Source organism: Cydia pomonella, chromosome 14 (genome assembly GCF_033807575.1).
Source record: "Cydia pomonella isolate Wapato2018A chromosome 14, ilCydPomo1, whole genome shotgun sequence".
Classification (NCBI taxonomy): domain Eukaryota; kingdom Metazoa; phylum Arthropoda; class Insecta; order Lepidoptera; family Tortricidae; genus Cydia; species Cydia pomonella.
The window spans coordinates 554,450-571,549 of NC_084716.1; the positions used below are offsets into that span (position 1 = coordinate 554,450).

At 41.0% G+C, this 17,100-nt stretch overlaps 1 protein-coding gene across 1 annotated transcript in view; it reads left to right on the plus strand.

Annotated features, from left to right (window-relative positions):
- LOC133524690 (GAS2-like protein 3) overlaps positions 1–12,790 on the plus strand; it is a 135,352-nt gene extending 122,562 nt beyond the window's left edge. The window contains 8 exon segments of the mRNA XM_061860814.1: positions 5,764–5,888; positions 6,572–6,713; positions 8,455–8,647; positions 9,150–9,193; positions 9,308–9,441; positions 10,846–10,974; positions 11,501–12,001; positions 12,003–12,790. Of these exon segments, the coding sequence (XP_061716798.1) occupies positions 5,764–5,888; positions 6,572–6,713; positions 8,455–8,647; positions 9,150–9,193; positions 9,308–9,441; positions 10,846–10,974; positions 11,501–12,001; positions 12,003–12,431 (1,697 nt within the window). The 3' untranslated portion in view covers positions 12,432–12,790.
- Positions 12,791–17,100: the final 4,310 nt, after the last annotated feature.

Here is a 17,100-nt window from a genome sequence, read left to right on the forward strand (position 1 = left end):
TGAATGGCACGATCTATAGTAGTGGGTTTATTTGCGTGTGTGTTGTGTACACTATTAGGGTTAATGTTCTTACTGCTTCGTTGCTAACAAGATCATAGGACAGTGGCGCAGCCTTTACTACCTTTTCAACTCTAAGTAATCTAAGCATATAATTATTTATATAACAATTAACGAGGTATTGTCATCATCAGCAGCTGATATCATGAACAGTTCCGCTTCACCAAAACACCTTTTGAATGTTTGGTTTATCTATTATTTAAAAAACTATTTTATTTTTAAGTATAAAACAATTAAATTTATTAGTTGGTTCATTGATGTTTGATACGTGTAAAAATATGAAAAATATACCTGCGAAGTTGTGATTGGAAAAGTTCACTTACCTCCTCATTCTTCTTATCGTTAAAACAGGATTATGAAAATGTATCCTTTTCCAACGAAAAGATAAATTACAAAATCGGTTTTAATGTATGTACCTAAGGTAAAGTATGTACTTTAACAAAAAATATAGGTACCATGTAGAATAAATATTTAAGGCGGAAATATAGGAGTCTCGGTGCCAATTAAACTTTGTTGCCTTTAGTGTCGAGCGAGACCCTCGAGCCGTGGCGCCCGAGCGCTCAGAGTTTGTTTGCGGGTTTGGTCAAGCGACTGACAGCGGGGGACAGAAGAGCTAGAGCTTCCAACTTCCTCGCTCAACGAATAAGCATTGCGATTCAGCAGGGAAATGCTGCCAGCATCTTTGGCTCTAATGCTCAGGGGCCCCCTTCAGAGTCTAATTTTTAATTAGGTTCAGTTTTATAACAGAATATTATTATTGTACCCAAAAAATGTGGAATTTGTGCAAAAGCGATGCATAAATTCTTCTTTTAGACGTGTGCGTCAATTTTACCTGTTATGGCGTGATCGTGATGGCGTCTTATGCAAACCACGGAAACACAACGATAGCGCGATTTAAGATACAGTCAGAGACATCTAGCGGCAAATGTTATAACTAAATATATTTGAGGAGTATTTTACACAATTCACGTATCAGTTATATTCTGTATAAACTCAATCTAATTTTTTGTACGAATAAAAGATACTGCCAATTTTTATCAATTTTATGAGATTAACACTGCATTTTTATATTACGTTAACAAAAAAAGGTTGATTTTACTTAAGGAATATTCAAAACGTAAAACAAACATTTTCGTCTGATTTTTAAGGAATTAATATTAATTATTTTTAACTAGGTACTTATATTTAACCGTCGCGGATGTTGGTGGATTATTCATATATATTTTTTATAAGTACTAATTAACTCATATAACAGTCATAAAAATTGCTGATTTGAATTACTGTTGACACCCATGACTCAGGAACAAACCGTGCTCATCACACAAATAATTGCCTTTACCAAGATTTGAACCCGGGACCATCGCCGTCATATGCAAAGTCACTACCCACCAGACCAGACCAGACCGGTCTTCATTTGTCTTCGGGAAATACAAAGATTGAGTGCCTCTCCCTTTGAAATATAAAAATCAGTTAAATATAAGTACTATATTGATACAAGGTGGGCATCCGAAGACGGAAATAATGATCTGTTTAGGTTTTAAATGTTTTAGTGTAAGAACACTTCTCGATGTGTACTATTGAGCGGCATCGTCTTTTAGACTAAGCTCGTTAAATAAAGATAAAAAAAAAACTTACCGACAGGAACACAACACTATGAGTAGGGTCTAGTGTTATTTGGCTGCGGTTTTTCTGTAAGGTGGAGGTACTTCCCCAGTTGGACTCTACTCTAGATCTGCAATGCACATACCTCTCTTACTCTGTACTTAGTCAATGATAGATTTTAGAAGAGGAAGTGGTCATAGTTGAAGGAAGCGGGCACGCCCGGCGGCACACGGACAAAGCCGAGGAAGTGGCCAGTTGACTATGTTCGTCATCGATTATCGACCTGTTACGGCATACTCGTAGAAAGTCTATGGATTCGAGTAGGTTTTTAAGGTTGGTAGAACTCTACCGATAGAGTAAAATGTTGGGAACCCTTGGTTGTTAAGTCTATATTTAGTTGAGAGCATAATATGTAGAGAAGCATAGACCTTTCAGATAATCTTGAAATCATTATGGATAAAGATGTTGCGGGATAAAAATATGTAGTGGGAAATTTTCTCGGATATTTTTGTATTATAATTATTTGTATGTCTCTTAAAAATTCTCGGGACTATGGGGTCCCGGGCATTTGCAAGAGTTCCGTTTTTTTTTCTTCCTGTGGCACATAGTAATCGTGGACTTATAAGTATTGGTCAGACGAATAAAATATTACCTAAGTAATTATTTAACGTCGCCAAACGAAGGGCTTCAATCAGCTTCTTTAGATTTGTAAAGTCTGAGCTTTTAAAGTTATGACCGAGGGTTTCGAAATCTATAGCACAGCATATAAGTTTATTGATTAAATAAATCTTAACGTCGAGGGCGATGTTGTAATAAGTTAGAAAAGGAACTGTATCAATTACTCGAGCCTGTAAGCTTGGCTCTGTCGCTAAGTAATTGGTAAACCAGCGTTTTCCCACGGCGCTCGTGTCTCGTTATCGACTGCTGCAGCACTGCGCCGGCGCCGCGCCAAATTCGTTGCGTCCGCGCCGATGGCGCAATGCCTGCACGGACCATACTGCAAAATATTTTTTAAGACGAAAGTGGACTACTGCGCGTAATCGCCTTTTCATGCACACGTAGTCCTCATTTTACGTGACAACTATTCCATTTAAAATGAACTATCATAGGGATCATCATTCGGTGAGATAGGTATGGAGATAGCTATGGAAAATACTTCGCTAACGTTGTGTCGAGCAGCAGCCATAGAGTTGACTAATAGCCGCTCGGACTAATGCGTGACCGTCAGTGGACCTTATGCCTTTGCAATAAGGTGTATAATGGTCAGATATTAGTACAGTCCCGGGTCAGGTCACGGGTGCGCTCGTGAAAGTTCAACATAATTGCCGCTTTATTAGGTGAGGTTATGGGTGCACTCGGCCTATTGACGTTTTCTATGATTAACGAGTGTTGCAAGGCATATCGTTTTGCGATCTATGATCTAGAATCTGGACCAATAACTTGATGTTGTTCGCTTTACAATTACCGTCTATACGGTAGGTGTATACCAGGGGTGGCCAACAGGTCGATCGCGACTGTTAGTCCAGTCGATCGTGGCAAGGCAAAAAATATAAATACGTAGACCAGTTTCATTTAAGGTTTCAAGAAGTATACAATTGGTAGATCGCACAGGGTTTCGTTAGTAAACAGGAGATCTTGGGTCTAATCAAGTTGGCCACCCCTGGTGTATACCGTATAGTTAAAGAAATATAGGCACCGATCCCGAGCACGCACGGCTGTCCACTCAGTCGACCTGAACTCCCCGCGCCTTAAGAATGCACACAAGAAGTACATTGCAGTGTAGTTAGTAAATGTGTTTTTCCGCAGGAAATCTGATTGAATTATACTCGGTGATCTAACGGCGTGGACGGCACGCGAACAAGACGCATAAACTAAGCAAAAAAACTTAAATAAATGTACGGGATTTTATTTAAGTATATACCTCAAGCTTATTAATCCTTTAACGGTACAGATAAACATGTATAGATTTAAACCTTGAAGCCTGTTTAAAGACCTCAAAATTCTGCATAAGGATGTTATGGGGTAGTCATTTTTGCTTTATAATATAGATATAAAAATATAAAGTATAAGTGTATATAAAATAATAAGGTGAGTGGTATAAGTGTTCTCTATAATGGGTTAAAGTGGTGTAAGAAAGTGATACCTAACTATTTAAAGTGACAGACTCGCTTCCTCGTTCAAAAATGGAGATTAGAAAAAAAATTGCATTTATGCATTTCCCGACATTAACACCAGTAAGGCCAAATTTTCTCCAGTTGTATTGAAATAAGCATGCAAGCTCCTCGTGAATAAGTTGCCGTAGGTCAGTGTCCGTAATCGACGCACAGACGCCAGCAGTGACGCACATGTTTGCCAACTTGTGGGAAGCAACCACACATGCACTACTGTTTTACTGCCTACTCTGAAGAGTTAATTTATGACTGTATAAAACATGTGTTTAATTTAATTAGCCTCGAACCTCCCATTTGATAGTATCCATAAATTAACACGATCCGGCTTTAAATACTCTTAAATGTGATTCTGATGAAGGATTTTATGATTCTACTTTTTAGAGGTGTGAAATAGCGTCACGCGATGTGCGCGTCCGAGCGTAAAGAATGCGTTAGAGCTGCGTTTGGAAATAGTATGTAACTAAGTACAGTTGCAGTTTACTTTTTAATAAGTAGGTACCTGTCTTTGTGTAGTAAGTAATTACTGGTTTTCCGATTAAAACACCGTTTTCCTCGTGGATCGAGAACTCGTTAACGTTATATTAATAATAAGGTTTTCAAATTTCCGTATTTTTATATAGTCCATGATGTATTTTATATCGCTATTACACCTTAGAACGGGGTCACCAATGAGGATCTTCAGGGGTCCGGTTTTAAAAATAAATAGCTGTTGCGGTCCGTTTCTAAGATAGTTTATTGAATAAGTAAAAAAAGTAATATAGGCCGGCGTACCGGATCCGGACCGCGGTCCGCCATTTGGTGAACCCTGCCTTGGAAATTGTGACGCGTTAGGCACATGTTAGGCACTATACATACGTAGTATTTTTAGTGAGTTTTAATACATAATGATGGAGATAGGCGTTGTATTCTGCACCATTCTTTTTTTTCTTCTCTAAACTAAAAATACCAAAGTCACCTCCCTTTTCAGCGAAGTTTAACGATGACACGTCTCGGGGTCGAGTTTAACTGCTTTTAGCCTAAAATAGTATTCGTGGGCTAAAGTTCTAGGTGTAACATGTACACCAAAGGACATAAAAAGCGGGATTTACGATGCCGTAAACGACCAACGAATAGCGCGAGGATGGATCGATAAAATGCAGCGGTCTAGACATATGTGGCTTTCCATTAGAGAAGGATCTTTATGCTTCATATACAGAAGGGTCCTTATGCACATTTCGTTCCATGAACATATTAAGGACCCTTCTCTGCTAAAGCAACATTTATTCCTTAGTCATTGGTCTAGACGGTCTGTATCTAATGTACAGACGCAGGATAAACTTTATTGCGATGCAGACGTTTATGGCGGAATAAGACCGCGTATGATTCGGACATTTATTATACAGTGTCTATTTATGAGATACGCGGCGGCGTCAGTTGTGATATGTGATCGCCGTGTGGTTAAAAAATTGTCTACGACGTATCCGAGTTATATGCGAAAATACCCAAAGAGTCTGCCCAAGCTGACTCTGCATTGAATAACTATGAAAATATGACGTTTATAGGTAATGATAGTAACTCCCTTTGTTTTATTCGAGTCGGTGCAAAGTTAGTTTAGCCGGACTCTACCTAACTATTGATATTTTGAGTTAGTTTCTCAAGTTTTTAACCTCTTATGGCTACGTAGTACTGAGGACTAAATAGGAGAACTGGACCTCTAAGGCTGTTACGATTATTATTACCATTGTTACTTACTGTGATATTGGTACAGTAAACAGGATGCAATTTTTAACTGAAGACAGATTCGGAAACCAAAAGCAAAAACAGAATATGAGCGAATATGTTTCGTAAATTATCATCCAGAAATGTAACCATTAGTCTAGACCTTTTGAGACTTGCCAGTTGCCACGCCAAACTGGATAATAACTCTGTATTAAATGGTGTATCATTGTTACAGGCATCACGTACCTGACGGGAGAGAACTTTCTGGACGCCTTAGACAACGGCGCTGAGTTATGTCAACTAGCATCAGTCATCCATGAGCGAGCTCGAGAGGCTTTGGACCAGGGACTCTTTGTGGGAGTAAGTTTAGTTCCAGTTCCAGTAGGCTCGTTGGTCAGTCATCCACAAAATGTCCTGACGGGACAGAACTTTCTGAATACCTTAGACAACGGCGCTGTTTTGTGTCAGCTGGCATTAGTCATCCATGAACGCGCGCGTGAAGTTTTAGACCAGGGACTGTTCGTTGGGGTAAGTCTAGTTGCAGTAGATTGGTCAGTCTTATAGAAAAATCACGCTAACGGGAAATAACTTTCTGAAGGCATTCAGCAGCGGTACGAAGTTCGCAACTGGCATCAATCCACGCGTGAAGCGTCGGTCCTGGGACTCTCCCTAGGGGTAGGCAAGTCTCGTTTCAGCCAGTTGAGTGGAAAACTAAATAGTACTGTGGTCACCTTTAAGTTTAGGGAGAGACTTCCTTATATGTGATCTTCCGCTTGTACAATCGGCTGTGTTCTGAAGAATGTTTGTCGTCCATAGGTTACGATGACTGCTTAATATCAGGCGGGTCGTATGCTTGTTTGCCACTGACGTGGTATAAAAAAAAGTTGCTAAGGTTCTATACGAGGATGGGTCAATGACATTGGGAAAACAAAAGTTGTCTTTGTTCCCAAAATGCCCGTTAATACTACTTACCACAGACCCCTACTTACTTTATGTTTGTTAGAAAGAGAAGAGACAATCTTTAACATTCTGTTTGTTGACAGCCGGTGCCAGCCGTGCGCGGGCGCTGCTGGCAGCGCGCGGCGCGCCGCAGCTTCTTCTCCCGCGACAATGCTGACAACTTCCTCTCCTTCTGCCGCGACCTCGGCGTCCACGAGAACTTGCTGTTCGAGAGCGATGACCTGGGTATGTTCTTGATATTCTGCTATATTTGTCTTTGGAAAAGCTGGAGGCCCGGCTTTGGGTAAACCTCACTGAGGCGTGCTTTCTCGCGAGGCCGGAAGCCGTGCCGACATGCAGCCAGGGCGTAGTATGCCATGTGTCTGGCCAGCGAGTCGTGTCACAAAAATATAGATAATGCTTGAAAAAACCATAACTGGCAAGAATGTTTCTATGATATTAAATGACACATGGAAACTGATAGTTTCATTGATATTAAGTAAAATTGTTGTCATATAAAGAATTTAAAAAATAGCACATGGCACGACTTAATGGTTTTCTAGTCTAATCCGTAAATATATCTTGAGTTACACCAAGATAAGTTGACAGAAATTTTGATAGCCCAGCCCGTGCAAGTGTATTCAAAATCAACTCAACTCGACTCAACTCCACTGGACAACTCCATTGCGCATCGTGTGACCGCATCTTCAAAACAAAGTTTGGTTTTGCGAGCCACATAAGGGCATGTCATAATCCGGATAAGAATTGTTGATGGGGTCGCCATTGCCGGATACGGCAAGGAAGGATGATGATGATGATGATTCAAAATAACACTTGCACTGTCGGAGCTGTCAAAATCGCTGCCAACGTATCTTGGTATGACTTTATATATATATAGTCCTCCTCATCGTTTTCGATGACGGCGACCCCAAATAAACACATTATGGACGTTGTCTAGCATGAGCCCTAATGTGGCTGGCCAGGCCAAACTTGCTCTTAAATACTCTATTGCACGCGTGACAATGACAATAAACTTGGCCAGCTGCGTTGAACGTGTACACGTAGGAGGGCTTAGGTCTCTCTTTCCGCGACTTCATATGCAAAGAACTCATGGACACTCATAGACTCATAGTATAAGTGAACAGAAACTTATTTCATATTCTCCCTGTGTTCCTCTTTAATTTTCACGTTCATCTAGTGGAGAGAAACTCGCAAAAAAATATTACAAAAAAGCCAACATACCTAATATACCTATCACATTTGCATAATTAACTAGTTGCTATAATATGTAAGTTAAGAAGCAGAATACCATAGAAGGCTTGTAGTTTTTATGTGATTTAAAGTTAAACCAAACTTGGCGCCATGATCTGTCAATATATATTCTTGAGTTCATAGATAGGTCGTGGTCGTGACCTTATTTGAATTTAATTTACATACAAAAACCATTACAAATATATGTCGTGCAATTTTATTTTTACGAAAAATCATTGCTATACCTAAATGCATTGGTTTCGGTATTCGTCACGTCCAAGAACACAAATCAACTTTTAGTAACATTTGCCACTAGATGTCTCTGACTGTATTCTGAATCGCGCTATCGTTGTGTTCCGTGTGTGTATCGGTGTGTTCAAAAGTATGTACCTGATGGCCAGTTTCAACACTCCCCCTACATCAGGGCAGGCTTACTTATCATGCCCAACAAGGTGCGTGCTCTGAGGAAGCTTTCCTTGGGCAAAGCTTTTGTCAACGTATCCGCTACTTGCTCCTTGGATGGCACGTAGAGGACATCTACCATCTTTTCGTGGTGCAGTTCTTGCACGAACTTATACCGTGTATCTATATGCTTAGTCTTGAAATGGAACACATATAGCTTCTCTGATACCTAGGCAAGCTTCTGTACTTGTTGCCGTTTGCCAGATATAAAGAATATTCTTTCTTAAGAGAGGCTTTAGGCCTTGCGAAATAAGTATTTTATTTTAATTTTTAGTACTACATAATCAGCCACGGCAGGTGGTCCTCTGCCTACTGGAAGTGGCGCGTCTGGCCACGCGCTTCGGACTCGAGCCTCCTGGCCTCGTGGCTCTGGAGAGAGAGATAGCAGCTGAAGAACGGGACTCCGGACTTGATTCAGCCATGTCTGGGGCGTGGCAGTTCAGGGATAACTCGCCTGTGCCTGAGAAGTGAGTATGAGTATCTATCTCCACTTCTGATTTCCTAGTCACTGAAAGCGTTAAAGGTGGTTTCCTTTTAGTCTTAAAATATAGTGGCATTGGGTTTGATGGCAGTTTAACGATTACAGATACATACAGATGTAGTCAGTAAATTTGTAATATGTAAACCCCTAACTGATAGATAAATTCCTCTCAAATACATCAACTGCACCATCTCTCTCTCGCTATACCGTTGTCTTGTCGTTACCGTTAGGAGGTGCAACCACGCATGCAAGAGTGAGTCAAAGGCGCCTAGCCTTTCAAAGATAGCATACACCAGAGAATTTGGGAAGGGTACCGCCGAGGCCGGGTGATCTAGTGGTCAGGTCAGGACGTTAGGCGCGTAAGCTGAAGATGCCGCGCCGGTTCGATTTTGGTATTTCCGGCTCACCCTTTTCATTGGTGTAGTCTATTCCATTTCAGGTATAATCGATTCAAATAACTTAGTTATTTATACTTTTATCTGTTTCAGTACTAAGAGTGATCCCCCACCGTCATCACCCGAACCACATGAAAGTAAGTATCAAACCGTTCAGAAGCGCAAAATACAAATAACAAATAAGGGCCCTTCTAGCGTGATCTTTTGAACTTTATCATGTCAATGTGTAACCCTTTGATGTCATATTACAGTGTCCACACAGACGGAGGTGTCCGGAGAGCTGGTACCGGACGGCGTAGACGCAGAAAGCACCCGCTCGGGCGGCTCTCTTGAGAGCGCGGACTCAGATGTGCCGCTCCGACCTACAAATGAGCTCGACAAGCGGGTATGTAGACCACATACATTGTCCACACAGACAGAGGTGTCAGGGGAGCTGGTACCGGACGGTGTAGACGAAGAAAGCACTGGCCCAGATGGCTCGCTCGAAAGCGCGGACTTGGATGTGTCCCTCTGGCCTACAAATGAGCTTGACAAGCGGGTATGTAGAGCACATACAGTGTCCACACAGGCGGAGGTGTCCGTGGAGCTGATTCCGGACGGTGTAGACGAAGAAAGCACTGGCTCAGGTGGCTCGCTCGAAAGCGCGGACTCGAATGTGTCCCTCTGGCCTACAAATGAGCTTGACAAGCGGGTATGTAGAGCACATACAGTGTCCACACAGGCGGTGTCCGGGGAGCTGGTACCGGACGGCGTAGACGAAGAAAGCACTGGCTCGGGTGGCTCACTCGAAAGCGCGGACTCGGATGTGCCCCTCCGGCCTACAAATGAGCTTTGGGTATGTAGACAACATAGTCAAAAAGTTTCAAACTCACGCACTTTTGGTCGAATTTTGGCGCGCCTTGCGCTGAACGCAGATAACGATTACATTTAGAGAAATTCGATGAAGATGATTTGAGTGCCTGAGGGCCTACCGCTGATAAAGAATGTCGAAATTTCGTTCTCTGCCTCTCTATCGCACGAATATGGAATATGAAATAACGAAATTTAGATTTTCGCGGTAGGTCCTCGCGTGTTAATGTTCTCGTCTCAGGAGAGTTTTTATTTTTAAGTAAACATTGTCAGTTAATGGGGCCTGTAACAGAAGCAATAAATCATACTGTACGCTGTACTCCTCAACCTGACCAACATTTGTTCAGCGACTTTCATAAATCTTCATAATTTTTAAAAGTCATTGAACAAAGGTGACATCGTTTGAGGAGTACAATCTATGTTTTAATTAGGTATTTGCTCGTATTTTACAGGCCCCATCCGTTATATTTTATACCTCGACAGATATTGTGTTTACGTAGGTAGGTATAGCATACCTATTTAGAATTATGTATTCGTAGCGCCAGTGAGAACCACACATTTTCCTTAATTTTGTTCGCACAAGTTGGCTAGTGTACAGTCACATTTTGTACATGTACCAATAATTATCATCCACTAACTACGCAACGCAACGCAACGCAAGCCAAAACCTTCATAAAAAAAATTCGTAGTCGAGGACTACTTTCACGAATATATAGCTATTCTCGTAAGACTGAGATATAGAGAACGTGCGTGAACTGTAGCGGACACCACAATAATCCCTTTGTGCACATTATTATTTACAATATGTCATACTGAGGTGCAACAAAAACTTTCGAATATTTTATAATCTGCCGCATTGCTTAGTTAGCTAGTTAGTGGATTGTAGTCGGTTTCGGTGTAGCAGTAGGTAGATAGCGGGTTGAGTGTATTATTGTTGCAGGTGCAGCTGGTGACGCGCCTGCTGGAGCGCGGCTGCCGCTGCGGCGCGGGGCGCTGCTCGCGGCTGCTCAAGGTCAAGAAGGTGGGCGAGGGGCGCTACAACATCGCTGGGAGGAATGTCTTCATTCGGGTAACTATCTATCCAAGGAACCCTGTCTCGTACCTGTGAAGGCTCCCAAATGTTTCCACCGACAATGGATGGCACGCTTTTCGTGGCCACCAAAAATTACTGATGTTAGGAGAGGTGTAAATTCTGAGGAAAAATCAATGCCCCGAGTTTTATAGTCGAACTAGACATCAGATTGGGATGGGACGCAACGCAGCTTTCGGAACCCATACCTTTTTCTAATTACTTACTTACAATCACTTCCGGGCCGTAAGGACGTTTAACGTTTGTAAATTTCTCACAATTTATAACATATAAAACAAAGTAATTTTAGATCGTTTTTGCACTAGGTATCAGGGGGAATTCTTGTCTAGCTCACCTTCTACTTAATTCTGTGTGATTCTATTGCAATCTCTGGTGCATTCTTTTTTTCTATAAAATACATAGTTTTTCTTCCAACAGTAGATCTGGTTTTGGCTTTACCTTTTGTATATCTATATTTTCCCACGAGTAATAATCATTCAGTTGCCATATAACTTATTGTTCGCAGCTGCTAAAGGGTCGCCACATGATGGTCCGTGTGGGCGGCGGCTGGGACACCCTGGAGCATTTCCTGTCGCGACACGAACCATGCCAGGTCCGCCTCGTTACCCAAGGCCGTCGCGACGTACTCCCCGTACCGCCCGACCCTGACTCCGGCATCGACGAAGACCGCAAACTCTCTCCCACCCCTAGGAAAAGCGTCTCACCAGCCTCCAGCAAAGCTTCGCTTAAAGAATCTCTAGGAACAGTTTCTCCAATCAGCAAAGCCTCCGGTGGAGCCTCGCCAGACAGGAGCGGCACTCGCGCCTCCAGCAAAGCTAGCAGCGGAAAGAGTTCGCCGATTCACGAGCGCACCTCCACTCCTAAACCGACTCGACCTCGACCTAACCTCACCCTTCCCTTGAAAACCGACGCACGACGCAAGCAATCCTTACCTATCACGCCGAGTAGATCAATTAAAACACCACCCGTAGAGCATAGGAAGTCGCTTGGTTCTGTTAATGTACCTAAAAAAGTCGCGGAGCATGAGTCTGGCGCTGGCGCCTGAAAAGCCATTCTGCGGGACGGAAAGACTTAACGCTCGGAAAGCGTCCAGCGCGGCCACTACGCCTACAACAGCTCCAAGGCAGACGCGCAGTCAAAGCTTGGCTTCAACGCCCGTGCACGATCCGAAAAAAACCTTCTGCGGGACAGAGAAACTCAACGCTGCAAAGAAAACTCGCAGCATGAGTTTAGCGGCGACTACGCCTGTAGTACGTCCACTCCAAAAGGCCCAATCAGCGGCCCCGGTGGGTGGATTCACGCAAGCCGCGATAGAAGAAAGCATCCGTCTTTCTCTATCCGCCTCTATATCAGACTCGTGCTCCACGAAGAAGCCCTTCCTCCACATCAAAGCCAAATACCGGAGTCCCCCGCCGCGCGAGGTGCCCCCGAGATAAACATTCCACTAGTTTTAACTCTTGACTAAGAGAGCGTCGCTCGAAGTTCAATTCTAGTTAAGTCGTGTAAGGTACTTAGATCTCCTAACTCGATAATCTCCGCCTTCGGGCCAGTCATTCTACTTGTAACGATAATCATATAATTAAAAATTATTAATGCCTAATTTCTAATTTGCAATAATGAATCTGGTTAATTTTATTTTTATTGGATTTATGTTTGATTATGATTTTGTGTTTGAATTATGTTAAAGATATTTAAGTTACTATCATGTTCAAATGGAATATACCGAACCGCCATAAATAGATAATTTCATTTGATTTACTATGATTTCAAAATAAATATAAGAAATACTATTTTACTTTTGTTTTTTTTTTTTATTATTTTCTGCTTATTTATGATATTTATTCTCTACGATATAATCCTTAGACTAGTAATGGCACTAATGACTAATAAAGGTGGCCTGCGCACGTGACTCGACGGTACAAATATTCGTTGTCGATAGTTCCACATATCCCTATTTTCATACGAAATAGATATTTTTGCACCGACACTAGATAGACAAGCACTACAACAAACGAATCAGAGCTTTCGTGAACCTAGCTCCCGAAGCAACAGGTTTCAAAGTAAATTAGTCAATAGTCAATTGGTGTGCTGCTCAATATTCGGATCCGTAACCCTTTCCCAGGCTGCACAAATCTACAAAATAGTCCAATTAATCCAGTTTCGATGATTCGTTTGAAGACAATTTACATTTCCCGAAAGTGCAATCTTAACCTTAAATCCGAATGCTAAAGTTGAAATTCTATTAGCATGCTCGATAAATTGTACTATGCCTGGAAAAGGTATTTCCAGCACACGAAACAACTGACTGTCAACTCTTCCAATATTTTATAGAGCAAAATCTCAACACACATTGATCATTTTAGCTAGGAATAGAATTCATTAGTCAAGCTAGATAACTTTTAAACACGAGTAGTTAAATAATCTATTTAATAACACATTTTTGAAATTATCTAATATAATCGAGAGCTTACCTTTATACACGCAAGTGATATTTTAAGAGTATACCTACGCCTATTTTAGATGAATTAGAAATCATACATTTCGTGACCTTTAAATATGTTCCAAGATCGGTCTAGTTTCCTCTTGCCAGCGAGTTGTCACAAGATATTTGTATGATTATTCTTTATTTATATGACAACAATTTTGCCTATAAAATAAGCTGTCAATCATTTATTGTGTTTTTATTGCCAGATAAAGATGTAACCCCATTTTGTACTAAAAGTCTGACAGCACTAACTAGGAACATTTTTTTAGGATCCTAGTTAGGACGACCAAATTAAGTAGTGTGTGAAGGCTTTAAGGCTTTTATTGACTCGACTCGCTGGCAGTTAAGTGTTTTACTTCATCTACGTGTAGCTAGCAATACTGTGCCAAGTTTAGTAAGTTATCATGTAAGTAGTATAGTACCTAGGTCTGTACTCGTGGTTGATAATAAAGGTTTAACACTTGCTTGTAGTTTCACTTGCACTGTTTTAGTACCTTTTCCAATACAATGTGAACCTCTGGTCTGGGTTCTTAGCTATTAGTAGGGTAAAACACGGATACTACGTGCCCCAGTTAAATAGCTGCCTCACTTAAAAATATTATCTTTCTGATATCGAAACGAAAAAATACTTTAAATAGGTAAACCCTAGTCTCACATACCTCAGTTATCCACAAAACGTTGCTTAGGAATGAATACTTTTCGAAAGTATGAGATTTTTTTTCAACAAGTATGGCATCTAATCGAATTTAACTGTCGTGAGACATACTATATATTCATAACATTAAACTAATTCTACGGATAATACTCACGTGTTTTAGTCACTCGCGCGACATGTTTCACGTACTCACTCAGTACCCGAATCACGGCCGTCGTGACCGCTGCTCGCACTGTTAGTGCTTGAGTAAGGAGACCTAGGCTCTCCGAAATGACATCTATCCGAGTTTTACCCTATAGATGCTGGAAATCAATCATAGACTCCTGAAAGCGCCCGGAAAAGCAAACCTGATGCTCTCTAAAATGAAGATTCTAAATAAGTCAAAGTACCTACATGAATACAACTATAAGAGTCAGACCACGATAAGTTGGCAGCGATTTTGATAGCCTAGACAGCGCAAGTGTTATTTTAAATGTCAAACATCTATCAAATTATGACGTTTACTTAACATTTTAACACAGGCAGGGCTATCAAAATAGTTGCCAACTTAGATTGGTCAGGCTATAGCAGAGCCGTATTGCACTCCTAATTTAAGCTAATACTTCGTAAGTATATGGGAAACCTAGAAAAAGCTCATACTTACTTACATATACCAAAGTGATATTTAAATAAACCGACTAGAAAACAAGTCGTAATAAATAAAATATGAAAATGTTTCTATACGTCTGTACTGGGCTGTATGCACAATGTCCGTATTGCCATTGTCAAAGTAAACTTTGTAGCCACAGTAAATTTACTGCTATCTTTCGACACATGGTTAAAACTTTTAGAACGCCATTTGACTTCGATCCTTATTATTTCGGTTTAAAGAATCTTTATTGTCTAAGAAATTGCAGAAATTTCACTTAAAGACAACTTATAAATAGCTAATTTCACTGATATGTATGTGTTAAATTTGTTAAATAACAAAAAGTAGCGCTATCTTACCGGGCATCGACTAAAGATTGTGGCGCCAATGGCCCCATGGCTCGAAACGATACCGCCATACCTTTGATCTATTAGATGGTGCCACTTTTTCATATTTAACGAATTTAACACATATCAGTGAAAGAATAAGGATCAAAGTCAAATGCCGTTCTAAAATTTTTAATCATATGTCGAAAGATGGCAGTAAATTTACTGTGGTTACAAATTTTTTTTTGACAATTCACCTCTATTTCAAGTTCTCTTTGGTATTGCACATGTTGACAATACCGGATTTCATCCATTCTCATATGGAACGATTTCAAGCTCGGCAGTCCGCGCACGCAGTAAGTGCATGAATGAGAGCGTTCCCTCGATTAGACCGCTGCTCACGCGCAGCTGCCTGTGTTTCTACTCCACTGGTCTACTGACCCGGCATCGGCATAGTAGTTTGTCGATTGTTGTCATAACAAATGAATCGTTTTCATTTTCAACGCTTGGATCACGACCAGTGGAAATACAAATCATTTTATTTGTACTTACTACCTAATACTTACTTGTTACGTATTTAAGATCACAACATATTGGCGTTCTCGTATATGAGAGTGCAATCGCTCATTTCTGGGGGCCTAGCCAAGATGACAGTCGTTCGCAGAGAAACGAATAGAAGCTATCTGTTTCTATCGCACTAATACGGAAGAGTACATGATAGAGAGGTAATAGCGTTTCGTTTAGTTTTCTGGAAACGAGTCTCATGTTGGCTAGGCCCCCGGATCCCAGATACGTTTCGTAGGAGTGGTAGGTTGCCGCAGTATAAAATGGCATATATAGATTTACAATTAATGGAGCATTAAATATGCGGTGAAACATGAGACTTTGTCGTTAACGCGAAGCGTCCATTGAGGTACCTATTATACCTAGTTTGTTTTGACAACTTTTTAGCCTTACACTCATACTGAGCAACTTTTATTATGGGAATATTAAGTAGCACAAAAAAACGCAATAAATATCTGGCTGTTTGTGTTTCAGACATTTCGTCTCATCAAATACATGTCGATGATTTCTATGAGGGAGCCTAAATTTTTTAAGCGATTTCGGGGTTGATCCCATAATAAAAGTAACTTACGAAGGAAAATATCTCATTTATCTCGCTAAATTAGGCTGACAGTTGCCAACACACGCCGTATCATCTAGTAGAGTAGGTAGGTAGTAGGTATCGTACCGCTAAGCTTCATTCACGTTACGAGCTACAGAAAGCACGCTTCTCAAGTTGTCATCGTGTCAAATTCAACCAGAATGCTTAAAGGTAAGTAAGAATAAAATATTAATGTATAATTTTACCGAATACTAAATCGTAAATAAATTCTGGACAGCGCCTAGCTAGTCGAAATACTCTATAATTACAAAATTTTGCAATAAAATATGTAGCGATTGATTTTTTTTTTTCAAGGTAACAAGCCCATTTGCTTTTAGATAATTATATTAGAGTAGCCAAGGTGCTTATTGAGATACAAAAATTCTTAAGCCATTATAAGGCAGAGGTAAAATATTTCCCAACTGATTTTGAAACTTATTTCAAAGTGATAGGGTTCAATTTAGTAACATCTTATGCCTTATGGTTAACACGCCTCAATTATTAGATCATTAAAATACCTACGTATTCAGATATTTTTGAGCACCTTGTCTATCTATATTTGTCAATTATAAGAGAACGCTCTTTCCGCAGTGTCGACCGACACCTCCGAGCGCCGAGGCCCTCGCGGCGCGCGGGTCCGTGACGCCGCAGCGCCGCCGCTACACCTACTACAACAGATTGTACAAACCTATGGCGTATACTCTGCCCCAGCCATTGCGTATATCCCTAGTGTAACCAAACACCATCGTTCTGACAACTGACAATTAAACCTTATCGCAAAAACATAAGGTCCACCGGTGCTGTTGTTAGTACTATCGGGGATCGACCGGCATGGCATCGTACAGACCTCTGGGGTATACTCAACGC